The sequence below is a fragment of the Lepisma saccharinum genome, chromosome 9 (genome assembly GCF_977018435.1).
Source record: "Lepisma saccharinum chromosome 9, izLepSacc3.1, whole genome shotgun sequence".
NCBI lineage: Eukaryota > Metazoa > Arthropoda > Insecta > Zygentoma > Lepismatidae > Lepisma > Lepisma saccharinum.
The window spans coordinates 217,386-236,453 of record NC_139237.1 but is presented as its reverse complement, the minus strand read 5'-3'; the positions used below and the strand labels follow the sequence as shown (position 1 = coordinate 236,453).

At 46.9% G+C, this 19,068-nt stretch overlaps 6 protein-coding genes and 2 non-coding genes across 8 annotated transcripts; 3 read left to right on the top strand and 5 right to left on the bottom strand.

Moving 5' to 3' along the window:
* Positions 1 to 39: 39 nt before the first annotated feature.
* LOC145992901 (histone H2B) lies at positions 40 to 411 on the top strand. Its single transcript, XM_083129283.1, has one exon. It carries the CDS (start codon positions 40 to 42, stop codon positions 409 to 411), a length of 372 nt encoding a protein of 123 aa, XP_082985409.1.
* A 2,158-nt stretch (positions 412 to 2,569) lies between these two features.
* LOC145993047 (5S ribosomal RNA) lies at positions 2,570 to 2,688 on the bottom strand. Its single transcript, XR_014442259.1, has one exon. It is a non-coding gene; the product is annotated as a 5S ribosomal RNA (ribosomal RNA).
* Positions 2,689 to 4,899: 2,211 nt separating this feature from the next.
* LOC145992900 (histone H3) lies at positions 4,900 to 5,310 on the bottom strand. The gene has a single exon (XM_083129281.1). The coding sequence runs from the start codon at positions 5,308 to 5,310 to the stop codon at positions 4,900 to 4,902; it is 411 nt and encodes a 136-aa protein (XP_082985407.1).
* A 1,791-nt stretch (positions 5,311 to 7,101) lies between these two features.
* On the top strand, positions 7,102 to 7,413 carry LOC145992899 (histone H4). The gene has a single exon (XM_083129280.1). The coding sequence runs from the start codon at positions 7,102 to 7,104 to the stop codon at positions 7,411 to 7,413; it is 312 nt and encodes a 103-aa protein (XP_082985406.1).
* Positions 7,414 to 8,082: 669 nt separating this feature from the next.
* LOC145992898 (histone H2A) lies at positions 8,083 to 8,457 on the bottom strand. Its single transcript, XM_083129279.1, has one exon. It carries the CDS (start codon positions 8,455 to 8,457, stop codon positions 8,083 to 8,085), a length of 375 nt encoding a protein of 124 aa, XP_082985405.1.
* Positions 8,458 to 13,610: 5,153 nt separating this feature from the next.
* On the top strand, positions 13,611 to 13,982 carry LOC145992897 (histone H2B). The gene has a single exon (XM_083129278.1). It carries the CDS (start codon positions 13,611 to 13,613, stop codon positions 13,980 to 13,982), a length of 372 nt encoding a protein of 123 aa, XP_082985404.1.
* Positions 13,983 to 16,133: 2,151 nt separating this feature from the next.
* Positions 16,134 to 16,252, bottom strand: LOC145993045 (5S ribosomal RNA). Its single transcript, XR_014442257.1, has one exon. It is a non-coding gene; the product is annotated as a 5S ribosomal RNA (ribosomal RNA).
* Positions 16,253 to 18,465: 2,213 nt separating this feature from the next.
* On the bottom strand, positions 18,466 to 18,876 carry LOC145992896 (histone H3). Its single transcript, XM_083129277.1, has one exon. The coding sequence runs from the start codon at positions 18,874 to 18,876 to the stop codon at positions 18,466 to 18,468; it is 411 nt and encodes a 136-aa protein (XP_082985403.1).
* Positions 18,877 to 19,068: the final 192 nt, after the last annotated feature.

The following is a 19,068-nucleotide window of genomic DNA, read 5'->3' as shown; positions in this document are numbered from 1 at the left end:
GAATCGACGGAGGTGGCGCCCATCGAGTCTGTCTGCAACATGCCGCCAAAGACAAGTGGAAAAGCCGCCAAAAAGGCCGGAAAGGCCCAGAAGAACATCTCCAAGGGAGACAAAAAGAAGAAGCGGAGGAGGAAGGAGAGCTACGCAATTTACATCTACAAGGTGTTGAAGCAAGTTCACCCTGACACCGGCATCTCCAGCAAGGCGATGAGCATCATGAACAGCTTCGTCAACGACATCTTCGAGCGCATTGCCGCCGAAGCTTCCAGGCTCGCTCATTACAACAAGCGATCGACCATCACCAGCAGGGAGATCCAGACGGCCGTTCGGCTGCTCCTCCCCGGTGAACTGGCCAAGCACGCCGTCAGTGAAGGCACCAAGGCCGTGACTAAGTACACCAGCTCAAAGTAAACTCAAGGAAATAATTACCTTGCCGAAAAAGGCCCTTTTTAGGGCCAAAAATTGAATCTTGGAATTGGACGAACTTGTCTACCACCCCTCCGAAACGTACACTTACATAACCTAACGATATCTCAGCCTGCAAGCGAGAAGATTTTTGACCTTACGTATATATAAAAAAAAAATGCTTTTAAGGTACGACCTTAACCAGCACGTAATTTACAAAAATAGGCTAAATTTCCAAATTTTTTAGTTTCTTTTGCTGAATAGGACTTTTAGAGTTACATTTGGACAAAATGCCACTGCAAAAAAATAACCTAAGACTTGGAACAATTATTGATTCGGCGCATTATTATTTTGGATGAACACATAAAATAAACTTGTATATTTAACAAAAATAACTTTCAGGTTTCTATTTCACAATTGTACGTTTGTTACTAGAGTATGGCAGTGAAAGGTACACACAGATTAATATCTGCATATACTCGGTTGGGTTACATTAGGTTAGGTTTTGTTAGGTCGTGATTTTATTTCATTTTTCGTGTTTTCCTTCATTTTACTTTCAAAATTACTTTCAGTTTTCTCCACGAGCAGGGAAAAAGGAAGAGTTTGGCAGTCACATTCATAATTTGCACTAAAAAGGCTCACTTAACTTCTATGAAAGGGTGAGAACTGGTACGCTCAACGAAGTGTGACATTTGGCGGGAACCGTTGCATTTGAAATCGGTTACTCCAAGAATTGATCTGAACGTTGTTTCCAGAGGGCGGCGGCATCGGGGGGGGGGGGGGGGGGTGGAACTTCAACTTACGATCCCGGAAGATTAGCATTTTTTTGTTCAGTTAGGGGTGGGGTTCGAACGCCTACATGCCTCCATTCGGTATCATTACATGCTGACTACACAACGAAAGTGTACGCGAATTTTTGAAGAGGAACCAAAGTTGTCTTACGCAAGGTCCTTTTTCCAGGAATTTGTCTCGCGTTCGTCTGAACCCAGATCCTCTGGGAGGTTAGGTTACGTTGACATGGCAAAAAAAAATGTTCATTCCATCCTATGCATTAATATTAGGGGTGTGCGGGATCCCGAAAAGTCGGGACCGGGGGGGGGATCCTGTCCCGATCCCGACTTCGGGAAATGACTTCCCGACTCCCGACCAGTCGAGAAATACCGAATGGTCATTTTATCGTTAATTCGTTTGCTGCAAAAAGTAACGGTTATGTAACGGTCTGCTGCCAAAAGTAACGATTTCGTAACCGTCTGCTGCCAAAAGTAACGGTTTTGTAACCGTTCCCTGCTAAAACTAACAGTTTCGTAACCGTTTACTGCCAAAAGTAACCGTTTCGTAACAGTTTACTGCCAAAAGTAACCGTTTTGTAACAGTTTACTGACAAAAGTAACCGTTTTGTAACAGTTTACTGACAAAAGTAACAGTTTCGTAACCGTTTGCTGCCAAAAGTAACCGTTCCGACCAGGACCTTCCCCACTTGCCTTCTGCTAAATTGTCCACTAGCGGGGACACTTTCACATCACTGCACTGATCGAGCATTCCCTTTCCGAAGGGAAAAGACGCGAGATTTGACATGCATCGGTTGAAACAGAACCTCGGTTTACGTGTCCTCGCCAACGAGTATGCGACATTTCCAATTCTTTATTCTGCGTGTGCACACCCCCCCCCCCTCCGCCCCGGTGCGTTTCGGGCGAAATTGCCAACGGATCAGGGTTGCCGGGCCGGGACTATCCCTTTAGCGAACGCCTCCTTCCACGGCGATGGCATTTTGCAAAAAAATAAAAACGCCCAAAAAAAACACACTCCCTGCAACCGCCGGCACGTATCCTCGCCGAAAACTACCAACGCCGGGCTCTTCGGGGAGCGACGCGGCGGATCCGCCGGGCAGGGGAGCGCTCGCTCCCCGCCGGGATTATGGCGGCCGCCGGTAATAAGAACGCACCCTGCAACCCCGCAAGCCCCAAAAAACAGAAGAAAGTCGCCTTCCCCGATATTCATATATACTAATATACATTCTTCACTTATATTATTATTATTATTTGATGACAGGTATATTGAAAAAAAAAAAAAAAAAAAAAAAAGCGATTCTGCAAAAACTGTCGGTGATTGATTGGCTTCAATTCACAAATAAAAGGCCACTATGAACCTTGAAAAAGAAAAAGGATGCCAACAGCACCTGGTGTTCCCAGGCGGTCACCCATCCAAGTACTGACCAGGCCCGACGCTGCTTGACTTCGGTGATCGGACGAGAACCGGTATATTCAGCGTGGTATGGCCGTTGGCGAAAGATACTGCTTTCGGTAAGGTACATATAGTCCAACTTCTCGTTTTCGGGGAAATGTCTCGTCTCGTGGGCACTGCCAAGAACGTGTAGAAGAAACATAACAAATAATTATACATTTCATTGTAGTCATAGTGAGAAATGTGCTTTAACACCCTTCCAGAGATGTGTGAACATAAAAGCTACAAGATAGAGAAGAAGAAAATTTAGTGCAGTGAATAAAAGTGAATCTCATGACCAACCTTTTTGATTCCACACTATATACCCAGGACCTAACAACGAAAAAGTGATTGGGCTCGGTTAGTTCGTATGAACTTTCCAGCCTGATCATTACCAGTGCGTAGTTATATATATATATATATATATATATATATATACTCTCCAGCCTAGCTATTTCCTATTTTTGTGCTATCTTCGGACAACTTCATCGAGTTCTCGAATACGCGCTATTCCCACAAACCAAAGTAGGCAACGGGCACCTCGACACAAACTATTACATTATTATTATTTATCGGCGGAGAGCAGGAAGGGCCGCGCTAACTTTCGGTGCAAATGGCTGCTTTCGAATCGAACCACAGTCCTCATGCGATAGATTTTCGCCTATAAACGAAATTAAAGGCTATACATTGGAAGTAGGCCAGCTTCGTTCAAACACAGGCGTGTGCGACACACGCTACTTCGGAGATTGGCTTGAGAGGCCTGTCGTATGCTCAAGGCACCTGATTCTCAGCAAGAGAATAGGGGAAGGATTGAACTTCCATCTCCTCCGTGCAACCGACGCACCTTCTACCTTTTCTCAGAGAAAACTAAGGAAATCACGGGCATATGGAGGTCGCGCGTACACCTACGGTGAGTTTGACACGAAGGAAGCGAGGAACGTGGAAGTCGTGGGGACGGACTGCGGCACTTCACGGCTACTTCAAAGTTTCCGGAACGTACCCAACAACGAGGGATGCTGGTGCTCTCTAGCTCAGCACTGAAAAAATTAATCTTGGAAAGAGGAGGAAACACACTTACCGTTGTGGCAACTACAAACTTCAGTTTGCTTCGGCCCGCCTGAGAGCTGCTCTCGCTCCGGTCCGCGCTCCGAGAGAAAAGGGGGTCGAAACCTCGGCGCGGGGATTCATTTTCGTTCCGAAAAGAGCGTAGATATGGCAGATACGGCATCAGCTCCCTCAGCCCCGACGGCGGCTTCGCCCAAGAAGTCCTCGAAGGCGAAAAAGCCGAGAACGGCTCCTTCCCATCCCAGGACATCCGAGATGGTGAACAACGCTATCAAGAACTTGAAGGAGCGCGGAGGCTCTTCCCTGCAGGCCATCAAGAAGTACATCACCCAGAACTACAAGGTCGACGCCGAGAAGCTCGCGCCCTTCATCAAGAAGTACCTGAGGAGCGCCGTGGCATCAGGTTCTTTGGTGCAAACCAAAGGAAAGGGTGCCTCCGGATCTTTCAAACTCAGCGCTTCGTCGCTGAAGGAGAAACCGGAAAGCGGGGCTGTTTCCAAGACCAAACGCTCGGCTCCCAAGGAGAAGAAACCGGCAAAGAAAGCTGCCCCGGCCAAGCGACCAAAGAAGACCGGCGAAAAGAAGAAGGCACCTGTTGCAAAGCCAAAGAAGTCTCCATCGAAAGTGAAAAAGGCAAAGACGCCCAAGAAACCAAAGGCGCCAAAGCCAAAGAAGGCTGCCAAGCCCAAGGCAGCAAAGAAGGCTGCACCAAAAAAGAAGTAAAATGGTTGAGCACGCAAGTGTTCCCCATAAAAAGGTCCTTCTGAGGACCATCAAAATTCTCCTGGAAGGAGCGAATTTGCACGATCACTCAATCTTATAACCTTTCCTTTCATCGGACACGGTGTCATCCTTTCCCTTCCATCCATGCATTTTCTTTTTTAAAAAAATGAAAGCAATACACTAGTCACATTATGTCGTCATAATTTGTTTGACTTCGTTTCCATCGATTCTATGAAATGAACTGCGAGTAAGATATTAGATTTAAAGATTTAGCGAGAGCTTTATTATTAAAACTGAATATTCATGAAATATCGCCCAATTGCTTCGGCATTATTATTTTAAATAACTTTTGGATAAACGCGAGGATAGGGATGGAATTGACAATAATAATAAAAAATAAAGAGAGATACGACCAAAACGTACTTTCCAAGTAGGATTTGTGGTCCTCAAAAGGACCGATTGTTTGCCAAGGGCAGCGGAATGCGCTTAAGCACGCTCTCCACGAATGCGGCGGGCGAGCTGGATGTCCTTTGGCATGATAGTGACACGCTTAGCGTGGATGGCACACAAGTTGGTATCTTCGAAGAGACCGACGAGGTAAGCCTCGCTGGCCTCCTGGAGAGCCATGACTGCGGAACTCTGGAAGCGCAAGTCGGTCTTGAAATCTTGAGCGATCTCGCGGACGAGACGCTGGAAAGGAAGCTTCCTGATGAGCAACTCGGTGCTCTTCTGGTAGCGACGGATTTCTCGAAGAGCCACGGTACCTGGCCTGTACCTATGGGGCTTCTTCACTCCTCCGGTGGCGGGAGCGCTCTTCCTAGCTGCCTTTGTGGCGAGCTGCTTCCTTGGGGCCTTGCCTCCGGTGGATTTTCGTGCAGTTTGCTTAGTCCGGGCCATTGTCGCGTGCTTGTCCTAAGCGTTTCCGTTTCAAACAATCGCGCCAACCAAAAATCATGCCTTTATATGCTTTGCCCTGAAAGGTGCCGTGCATGCTCCTGATTCGTGAAATCAAACCGAAAAGCGGATTTCCCATTGGCTCCCGCCATTCTGCCCCCCTCTGTCGAAGGCGTACAAAACTGAGCCGGCTCGCCGGGAAGGCTTCATTCTCATCTTTCGAATCCACGTACGTGCACTGCAGAAATGAGCTCCACAGCCTAGCAGAGGTAGAGGGAAGACACGTTCGCTTCGGATATTCCCCTGTCATGGCAACGGGGAATCCAAAGAAGAGACCTCGTAATAAACGTCCCGAAAACGAAGAAGTCGATGATGAGAGCTCTACCACCGGCGAATCTGACAGCGACAGCCAGCCAAGCAGCAAGACCCGCAAGCTACCTTGCATCACTATTTTTAATACGAAGAGTATTAAAATAGCTAATTCAATTTTCGAAGCGGTGAATGGCCGAATCAGCTTTACCTACACCCGAGGTGGCTGCAGAATCACCCCTCACAGCCAGCGAGTTTTTACCAAAACACGAGAATACCTCGACAGCCACAAAATAGGATACGCTTACGGCTCCTCAGCTGCAGAGAAGTTGAAAGTCGTCCTCCGTTTCCTTCCGGAAGACCTCCATCCCGATCGAGTAGCGGAATTTTTGACAAAAGAACATGGATTTACAATCCATAGTTGTAGTCGCTTGAAGGCCCCCACTCGACGCACTCAACGCGCCACTGATGAGGAACAGCGTCTACCTGCTCCCAAGCCGTCCAGACGACCGTTACCACTATTACTAGTCGTCTTGCCAAATGAATCGAAGTCCCACGAGATCTTCAAGCTCGTCGAACTCGGAATATTTACGATAAGAGTGGAAAAATACTACTCCAATCAGATCTTGCAATGCCATGCTTGCCAAAGGGTGGGGCATGGGCAGCGGCACTGTTTTACAACCCCCCGCTGTGTCAAGTGTGCGGGGCCACATCGATTTTCCGATTGCCCAAATAAGGACCCACAGATATTGCCACGATGCGTAAATTGTGGATTGGCCCATTATGCTAGCTATAGAGGTTGTTCTCTATTCCAAAAAGTTAAGAAAGAAAGACGAGCCCAATTGGACTCCAAACGTAAGGTCGTTCCCAGACCTATTCGACAGGACGTACCAGTGACGACTCCCGCCCGTGACTACCGTCCTCGATCCAATCCAAGTTCGACCAACCAGCGCCCAGAGAAACGCCGGAGAGACAACCGCCAGCACACATCTCGCCCGACGTCACGCCAAGCAACCCCTTCGACCATGGATCAAACACCCTTACTGGATTTGCTCCACCAACTAGCGCAGCCGGATGTTCTTTCTGGTCTCATCCAGCTTCTCCAAGGACTGAAGAAAATCCGGGAAGCACCTGATAGTACGACACGGCTAAGGGTAATTACCCAATTGGCCGATGCTCTGGCTCCTTAGGGCGCCTTGTGTTGTTTTGAGTCGTCCATTTATATGTTTACGTGTTTTGGGTAATAAAGGGAACAAAAGCACTACTTTCCCTTGCGACAGTTGCAGGGAAATTTTTGAATTGTTGATGTAAATATAAAATTTTGTAAAACTAATAAAGTATCGACACCTGTTAATGCTATGTAATCAAGAAGCAGGTTCCCCACATGTGATGACCCCCCGACCACATTGGTCAAAAAAAAAAAAAAAAAAAAAAAAGGGAAGGCTTCATTCTCATCTTTCGAATCCACGTACGTGCACTGCAGAAATGACAGGCAGAGGTAAAGGAGGAAAGGGACTCGGCAAAGGAGGTGCCAAGCGCCACCGTAAAGTTCTCCGAGACAACATCCAGGGTATCACCAAGCCCGCCATCCGCCGTCTTGCCCGGCGAGGAGGTGTGAAGCGAATCTCCGGTCTCATCTACGAAGAGACACGCGGCGTCCTCAAGGTGTTCTTGGAGAACGTTATCCGCGATGCCGTCACCTACACGGAGCACGCCAAGAGGAAAACCGTAACCGCCATGGACGTCGTGTACGCACTCAAACGTCAAGGCAGAACCTTGTACGGTTTCGGAGGTTAAGGGCTCTAGTTTGCCTGTCCTCCATCTTGAAAAATCGGCCCTTCTAAGGGCCACAAATCTTTTCTTTGAGGAAGGAAATGTCAGCTTTCAACTTTCCCCGAACCTTACCCCCTGATCCCAGCCTCGATTCGAACGATTTCTCTCGTCTCGAGTTCATAATGACATAAGAATGATTGAAATAATTGAGAATTCAACAAAAAATATTCACGCGAGGACTCTCAGCATTCGCTAGATGACTACCCACCCTTCGTTCGTCGTTTAGCAAAGCAAAAGAAATTTATGTGAAATTCAGATTGCTTCTGTCAAATTATAACATCAATTAATATAACTCAGGCGAACATATATATATATTTTTTATTATTATTATTTTCAGTGCAGCTTGACTCCACCGAAAACAAAACACACGTCATAATCTCTATGCTATCAAAATTTACAAGATGTATACGTACAGGTAAGCCACTATTCTCTGACATTATCGGAAATAGGCAAAAAACATTGAATCAACACAGGATTTGCATGCCAAGTTACATGGATTGTCAGTCCTGATTAGACTACAGACTTCAAACTTGAAAACTTAAAAAAATGGAGTAGACAATGACCCTTTCCTAAGGTAATTGGTGGCCCTTACAAGGGCCGATTTGCTAGAAGCTGAGGGGGTAGGGTGTCAGCTTAAGCTTTCTTCTCGGTTTTCTTGGGAAGAAGGACCGCCTGGATGTTGGGCAGCACGCCACCCTGGGCGATCGTGACCCCAGAAAGGAGCTTGTTCAACTCCTCGTCGTTTCTGATGGCCAACTGCAAGTGACGGGGGATGATCCTGGTCTTCTTGTTATCGCGAGCAGCATTGCCGGCCAACTCCAAGACTTCGGCTGCCAAATATTCCATGACGGCGGCCAGGTAAACCGGTGCACCGGCACCGACACGTTCGGCATAATTGCCCTTTCGCAAAAGTCGGTGGATTCTGCCGACGGGGAACTGAAGTCCGGCTCGGCTGGAGCGAGACTTGCTCTTTCCCTTCACTTTTCCTCCCTTTCCGCGTCCAGACATGATGATCTCTTGCTATCGATACAACGTGAAAACACAAATTTTTGCTGCTGTTGCTGTTGCTTATCTTGTCGGGTTTACTTTATATGAAGTTCCAGCTTCTCAGCTTTGCCTTCAGGTTTGATGTTGAAGTTTTGTACTTGGCATTTCTCCTTAGCATTGATTTGTTGTTGACGCCGTACAACTGTCGCAGGCGATGAGTTGTAGTCTTATGTGTTTTTGTTTACCCCCTAGTTCTAGATTCTGTGGTGTTTGTTTGTCTGAAGGGGGATCTTCTTCACTCCTTCGGTTATGGTCACCCATCATGGAGTGACCCAGCGTGGCACTGCTTTACCTTTCTTTAAGACGGTCACCCATCCTACTGGTGACCCAGCGTAACGCTGCTTTACTTTTTGGATTTCAAAATGGCGGCTGGTTCGTGATGGTCACCCATCCAGGTACTGTCCCGGCGTGACGCTGCTTGACATTTAGTTGGTCATCCTCACTGCAATCGAGGCATTTTGTGTATTCTTCTGGCCGGTTGTACATGTCCAAGCAGTTGAATGGTTGGGTTGCGGTGATGCTGCATCTTGTCCCAGAATTTGATTTTCTCTCTCATCATAAATTCAAAGAGTCTTTCCTGTTCTAGATCTTCATGAATTTGTACATTTGAAGTGAATCGGTCTGCTCCGTATATGATTCTCAGGGCTCTATTTTGGACCCGTTGAAGTGCTTCAAGGTGTCCTTTTGCACTGTGAAGCCATATTGCACAGGCGTAGGTGATGAAGGAGCGAATTACTTGTTTGAATACCCTGATCCTTATGCTGATGGGTAAGATCGGGCTTCGAAGAACTGGGAATAGTTGACCGATTCTTTGTGTTCCTCTATTTGCCACTTCTTTGAGGTGTTTCCCGAAGGTGAGGCCGTGGTCCAGGGTGACGCCCAAATACTTTGCTGAATCTGCCTGTGGTATGATGCTTTGGTGCAGTCTTAGTTGAGGATTGAATCTTGTTCTGTTCTTAGTGAAGACCACAACAGAGCTTTTGTCTGGGTTAACTTTAATTCTCCACTTTTTCGTCCATCTTTCATAAAGGCGGAGGTACCGTTGCATCAAGATTTCGCTGTATATCCTGTTGACACTGGATGAAAATATCGCCGTGTCGTCTGCGAATACTGCAAGAGTGACAGAGGGTGATGCTGGCATGTCTGCAGTGTACAAAGCATAAAGCAGTGGAGAGATACATGATCCTTGTGGTACGCCTGCAGTGATTGGTTTTGGACTGGAGTTGGTTTCGTTAAAGCGAACGATGAACTGTCTGTTGTCCAAGAAGGAACGGAGAAGATTGAGTATGTGTGCCGGAAAACCAAGCCGGTCCAGTTTAAAGAGGAGTCCCTCGTGCCACACTCTGTCGAATGCCTTCTCCACGTCTAGAAAAACTCCAATTGTTGTGGCCTTCCTATTGAAGTTGATAGTGGCCATGTCTACGACCCTCATCAGTTGTGTGACCGTGTTGTGGTTGGGTCTGAAGCCGTGCTGGTAATCTGGTAGCAGCTGAGCCTGAGTGGTAAATTCTTGTAGCCGGTTTGCAAGTAGTCTCTCGAAAACTTTTGAAATGTGACTGAGGAGACTAATTGGTCTGTAGCTGGCTGGAAATAGGGAATTTTTTCCACTTTTGAGTATTGGACAAATGGTGGCCATCTTCCATTGCTGCGGAAAGTATGCTTTTAGTATCATTGCATTAAAGATGCGCGTGAGGTAGACTAACATCTTCCGAGTTCCCTTCCTCAAATCTTCTGGTGAGATTTTATCTATTCCTGGAGCTCGGCGAGGGTTGATATGAGATATTATCTGCGCAACTTGACGTGGGTTGAATAGCTGCGGTGGCAGATCTTGTTGGTTTATTTGTGGGAAATGTGTTGCCCATTCCTCTACTGCTTCAATTGTTTGATCATCGTATGGCCAGGGATTTGGTGAAAGTTGTTCCTGGTAGTGGATTGCTAATTCTTCAGCTTGCGTTTTCGGATCAAACTGTATCCCTGTTACTGTATGTAGAACAGGTGTAAGTTGTCTCTTCCGTTTCCCTTGGAGAGTGCTTGTGATTTTCCAGAAGGAGGATGGATTTCCCCGTGTTTCCTGCAGCGTTTTGTCCCATTTGTCTTCCATCGTTCTGATTATGTGGCGACGTATTTGTCTTTGCAATTTGTTTTGTAGTCGCTTGTAGTGTAGCTGCCTGGTGGTTTGGTATTTACGCCGTGCCCATCGTTTGGTTCTGATGAGCAGGTGAAGTTGAGGATCGTCCTTTTTGATGATTTCTTCAGGAGGTGTGAGTGTGGAGGACCTTCTTTTCGCATCCAAGATAGCTGCCGTTATCCTATGCACCGCTGTTTCAATCTCTTCTGGTGAGTGTATAACGTCTTGTAGATTGATGTTGGAGTTGAGTTCTTGTCTATACTGGTTCCGTTCAGTGGTGCATATTTTCCTTCTTGTTGCCTCTCTCGTTAGTAGGTTGTGAGAGAGGGTGAAAAGGATCGGCTCGTGATCGGACTCTAGCGCAGATGTCACTGAGGGATCAGCTTGGAGTTGTAGTCCTTTTGTTAGTACTACATCCAGTACGTCAGGTCGGCCTTGGATCTTAGGGTAGTGAGTTGGGTCCCGTGGAGCTTGGACCACGAACCCAATGTTACCTGCTAGCTGTTGGAGTGCTCTCCCTGCGTTGTTTTCTGTTCTTGAATGCCAGTCTGGATGTTTGGCATTCAGGTCACCTGCCAGGATAACTTTTTGGCCTAGGTTGAAGACTGCACGAAAATCCGCATCTTCAATACGTGCCGGTGGGCTTGCATATGCTGCCAGGATAATGAAGCTCGTCTGTGGAGAGTAGATTTCCACAGCGAGCGCTTCTAAATGGTTGAGGTTGGGTACTTGGATCTGACGGGCAGGTATGTTGGATTTCACAAGTAGGAGAAGTCCTCCCTTGCGTCTGTTTTTTCTATCGAGCCTGTAGACTGCGTAGTTTGACTGCTTGAATTGCTGCTGGCTGTTGAGATGTGTTTCATTGATGAGCATGACATCTGGATTATGTTCAATGATGAAGTGTCGTAAGAGGTGTCTTTGACGCCATAGTCCGTCCGCGTTCCATGAACATACGGAAATTTGGTGTTGTAATATGGTTGTTCTAGCGTTCGCCATGGATGAGCATTTCCATGAGAACCTCTATCATGGCTGTAACTTTGCCTGATCCCTCCGGTGCAGCAGCAATCCGCCGAAGGCCATTTTTGATGGCAGGTAAGTATTTCCTGAAGAAATCCCCTTGTAAAAAAGTGATTATTGTCTGGATATCTGATTGCAGTTCCATCTCTGCAGGTGGAGTGGTGGCTGCTGATATCTCCATGCTGTTGATCTGGTTTTGTACCTCAGTTATTGTTTCTATCTCAGCTGATAGGCGTTGTGGTACCTTCCAGGGGGCTGGTTTACCGGTCTTCTTTTCGGCCTGCAGGGATGTGCCTTCGCGCTCCTTCACTGTTTGGCGAGTTTTGGTTGGCTGAATTTCTGGCCGCTTTTCTGCCTTAGAAGGGCCTTTTTGGAAAACTTCTTTCCTCCTTCCCTCACTCTGGGATGGCTGGAGAGTAGGCTGGGCAGTCTTGGGTGGTGCTGTAGTTGGTTTAGCACGATTTACTGGAAGTTTTCCTTTTGTGTCTAGATCTGGCCTCTTTGGTAGTGGTCTGAAATCCTCAGGTTTCGGCGGTGGTGGTGCCGGTCTCACCTTCTGGGATGCTGAATAACTTGGGTTACGTGCCGCTTTCATTGCCTTGATTACTGGGCATCCTCTGTAACTAGCTGGATGTTCTCCAGAACATAAGGCGCATTTGGGTGCGTATCCGTCTCCCTTTTTGAGGCATTCTTTGGTGAAGTGGTCTTCTGCACATTTGACACATCTAGGATTGGCTAAACATGTCTCTGAACCGTGGCCGAGCCGTTGGCATCTGTAACATTGTAAGAGTACTTGTGCTCTGTAGGGTTCTACTGAAATTCTGTTGTAATCTATGTTTTCTAGCTTGGAGAAATCTTTCCAATTTCCTTCCCTGGCTAGAACAACTAGAAAGAGTGGGATTGGTATGCGTGATGAGGTGTTCCCTCGACGTGCCCTTTTTGTCATGATGCTGATCCGTTTGACCAGGAATCCCATATTTGTGAGGTCTTCTCTGAGCTGGTCAATTGGATGGTCTACTGCTAGCCCACGTATGACGCTTTTGAATGGCCGGTCTCTCTTGAGTACGCCTGATGCCATTTGCAAGGAGTTTACATCACAGTACATTTTTACTCGTTGAAAATCTTCTTTGTTTTGACATTGGATGGTGATACACGAAGCAGTATGTTTAACTGAAGGTCTTTCAGACATTTCATGCACTATTTTGGCGATAGTTGCGTATTTGTTCTGTATTTCATACAGAAAAATTGGTGGTGGTTTGTCTACTTTTGTCTGGCTGGCTGCTGGAGTGGCCGTAAGATTTGCATTGGTTTCGTTTGCACCTATGTTCTTTGCAGGTGCTGTATCCATCTTCTGTAATGGTTCGAAGGTGTTACTGATAGGTATATTCAGTCTTTTTCGCTGCTTAATTAAGCGTATGGTCCGCTTGGGGTATTGGAAATCTTCGGTGCCAGGAATGTAGTCCCCGTCTGTATCTGATGACGAAGAATCTGAATGGTATCTCTTGGCGTTTGAAGGTGGAGATTCGTCCATCTGCTCCTCCACAGATGATTTAGATTTAGATTTGTCCCCTGAAGGTGGGGATGATTGAAGTTGTGAGGTGTCCCCTGAAGGTGGGGACAACTGAAGTAGCTCTGGGGTCATGTTTGAGCTTTTAGTTGTCAGAACTGGAGGTATGGCGTGCCGCCCAACATCCAGTCGATCCGTCTTCGTTGACGATGATGATGTCGATGAAGCTGACATTGTCTTCTTCTTCTGCTTTTCTTCTTTACGCTTCTAGCAAATCTGATGATTTTACGTAAAAGAACATTTTTGCCAGCCAGTTTGGTGGTTTTGTTAAGTAGTATTGAATCGCCGCGAATGAGAGCGTCCGGGAGACACGTCTCGAAGCGCCATTGGTCCGTCTGATATCAACCGTCCTTTCTTAAAAACGAATCGACGGAGGTGGCGCCCATCGAGTCTGTCTGCAACATGCCGCCAAAGACAAGTGGAAAAGCCGCCAAAAAGGCCGGAAAGGCCCAGAAGAACATCTCCAAGGGAGACAAAAAGAAGAAGCGGAGGAGGAAGGAGAGCTACGCAATTTACATCTACAAGGTGTTGAAGCAAGTTCACCCTGACACCGGCATCTCCAGCAAGGCGATGAGCATCATGAACAGCTTCGTCAACGACATCTTCGAGCGCATTGCCGCCGAAGCTTCCAGGCTCGCTCATTACAACAAGCGATCGACCATCACCAGCAGGGAGATCCAGACGGCCGTTCGGCTGCTCCTCCCCGGTGAACTGGCCAAGCACGCCGTCAGTGAAGGCACCAAGGCCGTGACTAAGTACACCAGCTCAAAGTAAACTCAAGGAAATAATTACCTTGCCGAAAAAGGCCCTTTTTAGGGCCAAAAATTGAATCTTGGAATTGGACGAACTTGTCTACCACCCCTCCGAAACGTACACTTACATAACCTAACGATATCTCAGCCTGCAAGCGAGAAGATTTTTGACCTTACGTATATATAAAAAAAAAATGCTTTTAAGGTACGACCTTAACCAGCACGTAATTTACAAAAATAGGCTAAATTTCCAAATTTTTTAGTTTCTTTTGCTGAATAGGACTTTTAGAGTTACATTTGGACAAAATGCCACTGCAAAAAAATAACCTAAGACTTGGAACAATTATTGATTCGGCGCATTATTATTTTGGATGAACACATAAAATAAACTTGTATATTTAACAAAAATAACTTTCAGGTTTCTATTTCACAATTGTACGTTTGTTACTAGAGTATGGCAGTGAAAGGTACACACAGATTAATATCTGCATATACTCGGTTGGGTTACATTAGGTTAGGTTTTGTTAGGTCGTGATTTTATTTCATTTTTCGTGTTTTCCTTCATTTTACTTTCAAAATTACTTTCAGTTTTCTCCACGAGCAGGGAAAAAGGAAGAGTTTGGCAGTCACATTCATAATTTGCACTAAAAGGGCTCACTTAACTTCTATGAAAGGGTGAGAACTGGTACGCTCAACGAAGTGTGACATTTGGCGGGAACCGTTGCATTTGAAATCGGTTACTCCAAGAATTGATCTGAACGTTGTTTCCAGAGGGCGGCGGCATCGGGGGGGGGGGGGGTGGAACTTCAACTTACGATCCCGGAAGATTAGCATTTTTTTGTTCAGTTAGGGGTGGGGTTCGAACGCCTACATGCCTCCATTCGGTATCATTACATGCTGACTACACAACGAAAGTGTACGCGAATTTTTGAAGAGGAACCAAAGTTGTCTTACGCAAGGTCCTTTTTCCAGGAATTTGTCTCGCGTTCGTCTGAACCCAGATCCTCTGGGAGGTTAGGTTACGTTGACATGGCAAAAAAAAATGTTCATTCCATCCTATGCATTAATATTAGGGGTGTGCGGGATCCCGAAAAGTCGGGACCGGGGGGGGGATCCTGTCCCGATCCCGACTTCGGGAAATGACTTCCCGACTCCCGACCAGTCGAGAAATACCGAATGGTCATTTTATCGTTAATTCGTTTGCTGCAAAAAGTAACGGTTATGTAACGGTCTGCTGCCAAAAGTAACGATTTCGTAACCGTCTGCTGCCAAAAGTAACGGTTTTGTAACCGTTCCCTGCTAAAACTAACAGTTTCGTAACCGTTTACTGCCAAAAGTAACCGTTTCGTAACAGTTTACTGCCAAAAGTAACCGTTTTGTAACAGTTTACTGACAAAAGTAACCGTTTTGTAACAGTTTACTGACAAAAGTAACAGTTTCGTAACCGTTTGCTGCCAAAAGTAACCGTTCCGACCAGGACCTTCCCCACTTGCCTTCTGCTAAATTGTCCACTAGCGGGGACACTTTCACATCACTGCACTGATCGAGCATTCCCTTTCCGAAGGGAAAAGACGCGAGATTTGACATGCATCGGTTGAAACAGAACCTCGGTTTACGTGTCCTCGCCAACGAGTATGCGACATTTCCAATTCTTTATTCTGCGTGTGCACACCCCCCCCCCGCCCCGGTGCGTTTCGGGCGAAATTGCCAACGGATCAGGGTTGCCGGGCCGGGACTATCCCTTTAGCGAACGCCTCCTTCCACGGCGATGGCATTTTGCAAAAAAATAAAAACGCCCAAAAAAAACACACTCCCTGCAACCGCCGGCACGTATCCTCGCCGAAAACTACCAACGCCGGGCTCTTCGGGGAGCGACGCGGCGGATCCGCCGGGCAGGGGAGCGCTCGCTCCCCGCCGGGATTATGGCGGCCGCCGGTAATAAAAACGCACCCTGCAACCCCGCAAGCCCCAAAAAACAGAAGAAAGTCGCCTTCCCCGATATTCATATATACTAATATACATTCTTCACTTATATTATTATTATTATTTGATGACAGGTATATTGAAAAAAAAAAAAAAAAAAAAAAAAAGCGATTCTGCAAAAACTGTCGGTGATTGATTGGCTTCAATTCACAAATAAAAGGCCACTATGAACCTTGAAAAAGAAAAAGGATGCCAACAGCACCTGGTGTTCCCAGGCGGTCACCCATCCAAGTACTGACCAGGCCCGACGCTGCTTGACTTCGGTGATCGGACGAGAACCGGTATATTCAGCGTGGTATGGCCGTTGGCGAAAGATACTGCTTTCGGTAAGGTACATATAGTCCAACTTCTCGTTTTCGGGGAAATGTCTCGTCTCGTGGGCACTGCCAAGAACGTGTAGAAGAAACATAACAAATAATTATACATTTCATTGTAGTCATAGTGAGAAATGTGCTTTAACACCCTTCCAGAGATGTGTGAACATAAAAGCTACAAGATAGAGAAGAAGAAAATTTAGTGCAGTGAATAAAAGTGAATCTCATGACCAACCTTTTTGATTCCACACTATATACCCAGGACCTAACAACGAAAAAGTGATTGGGCTCGGTTAGTTCGTATGAACTTTCCAGCCTGATCATTACCAGTGCGTAGTTATATATATATATATATATATATATATATATATACTCTCCAGCCTAGCTATTTCCTATTTTTGTGCTATCTTCGGACAACTTCATCGAGTTCTCGAATACGCGCTATTCCCACAAACCAAAGTAGGCAACGGGCACCTCGACACAAACTATTACATTATTATTATTTATCGGCGGAGAGCAGGAAGGGCCGCGCTAACTTTCGGTGCAAATGGCTGCTTTCGAATCGAACCACAGTCCTCATGCGATAGATTTTCGCCTATAAACGAAATTAAAGGCTATACATTGGAAGTAGGCCAGCTTCGTTCAAACACAGGCGTGTGCGACACACGCTACTTCGGAGATTGGCTTGAGAGGCCTGTCGTATGCTCAAGGCACCTGATTCTCAGCAAGAGAATAGGGGAAGGATTGAACTTCCATCTCCTCCGTGCAACCGACGCACCTTCTACCTTTTCTCAGAGAAAACTAAGGAAATCACGGGCATATGGAGGTCGCGCGTACACCTACGGTGAGTTTGACACGAAGGAAGCGAGGAACGTGGAAGTCGTGGGGACGGACTGCGGCACTTCACGGCTACTTCAAAGTTTCCGGAACGTACCCAACAACGAGGGATGCTGGTGCTCTCTAGCTCAGCACTGAAAAAATTAATCTTGGAAAGAGGAGGAAACACACTTACCGTTGTGGCAACTACAAACTTCAGTTTGCTTCGGCCCGCCTGAGAGCTGCTCTCGCTCCGGTCCGCGCTCCGAGAGAAAAGGGGGTCGAAACCTCGGCGCGGGGATTCATTTTCGTTCCGAAAAGAGCGTAGATATGGCAGATACGGCATCAGCTCCCTCAGCCCCGACGGCGGCTTCGCCCAAGAAGTCCTCGAAGGCGAAAAAGCCGAGAACGGCTCCTTCCCATCCCAGGACATCCGAGATGGTGAACAACGCTATCAAGAACTTGAAGGAGCGCGGAGGCTCTTCCCTGCAGGCCATCAAGAAGTACATCACCCAGAACTACAAGGTCGACGCCGAGAAGCTCGCGCCCTTCATCAAGAAGTACCTGAGGAGCGCCGTGGCATCAGGTTCTTTGGTGCAAACCAAAGGAAAGGGTGCCTCCGGATCTTTCAAACTCAGCGCTTCGTCGCTGAAGGAGAAACCGGAAAGCGGGGCTGTTTCCAAGACCAAACGCTCGGCTCCCAAGGAGAAGAAACCGGCAAAGAAAGCTGCCCCGGCCAAGCGACCAAAGAAGACCGGCGAAAAGAAGAAGGCACCTGTTGCAAAGCCAAAGAAGTCTCCATCGAAAGTGAAAAAGGCAAAGACGCCCAAGAAACCAAAGGCGCCAAAGCCAAAGAAGGCTGCCAAGCCCAAGGCAGCAAAGAAGGCTGCACCAAAAAAGAAGTAAAATGGTTGAGCACGCAAGTGTTCCCCATAAAAAGGTCCTTCTGAGGACCATCAAAATTCTCCTGGAAGGAGCGAATTTGCACGATCACTCAATCTTATAACCTTTCCTTTCATCGGACACGGTGTCATCCTTTCCCTTCCATCCATGCATTTTCTTTTTTAAAAAAATGAAAGCAATACACTAGTCACATTATGTCGTCATAATTTGTTTGACTTCGTTTCCATCGATTCTATGAAATGAACTGCGAGTAAGATATTAGATTTAAAGATTTAGCGAGAGCTTTATTATTAAAACTGAATATTCATGAAATATCGCCCAATTGCTTCGGCATTATTATTTTAAATAACTTTTGGATAAACGCGAGGATAGGGATGGAATTGACAATAATAATAAAAAATAAAGAGAGATACGACCAAAACGTACTTTCCAAGTAGGATTTGTGGTCCTCAAAAGGACCGATTGTTTGCCAAGGGCAGCGGAATGCGCTTAAGCACGCTCTCCACGAATGCGGCGGGCGAGCTGGATGTCCTTTGGCATGATAGTGACACGCTTAGCGTGGATGGCACACAAGTTGGTATCTTCGAAGAGACCGACGAGGTAAGCCTCGCTGGCCTCCTGGAGAGCCATGACTGCGGAACTCTGGAAGCGCAAGTCGGTCTTGAAATCTTGAGCGATCTCGCGGACGAGACGCTGGAAAGGAAGCTTCCTGATGAGCAACTCGGTGCTCTTCTGGTAGCGACGGATTTCTCGAAGAGCCACGGTACCTGGCCTGTACCTATGGGGCTTCTTCACTCCTCCGGTGGCGGGAGCGCTCTTCCTAGCTGCCTTTGTGGCGAGCTGCTTCCTTGGGGCCTTGCCTCCGGTGGATTTTCGTGCAGTTTGCTTAGTCCGGGCCATTGTCGCGTGCTTGTCCTAAGCGTTTCCGTTTCAAACAATCGCGCCAACCAAAAATCATGCCTTTATATGCTTTGCCCTGAAAGGTGCCGTGCATGCTCCTGATTCGTGAAATCAAACCGAAAAGCGGATTTCCCATTGGCTCCCGCCATTCTGCCCCCCTCTGTCGAAGGCGTACAAAACTGAGCCGGCTCG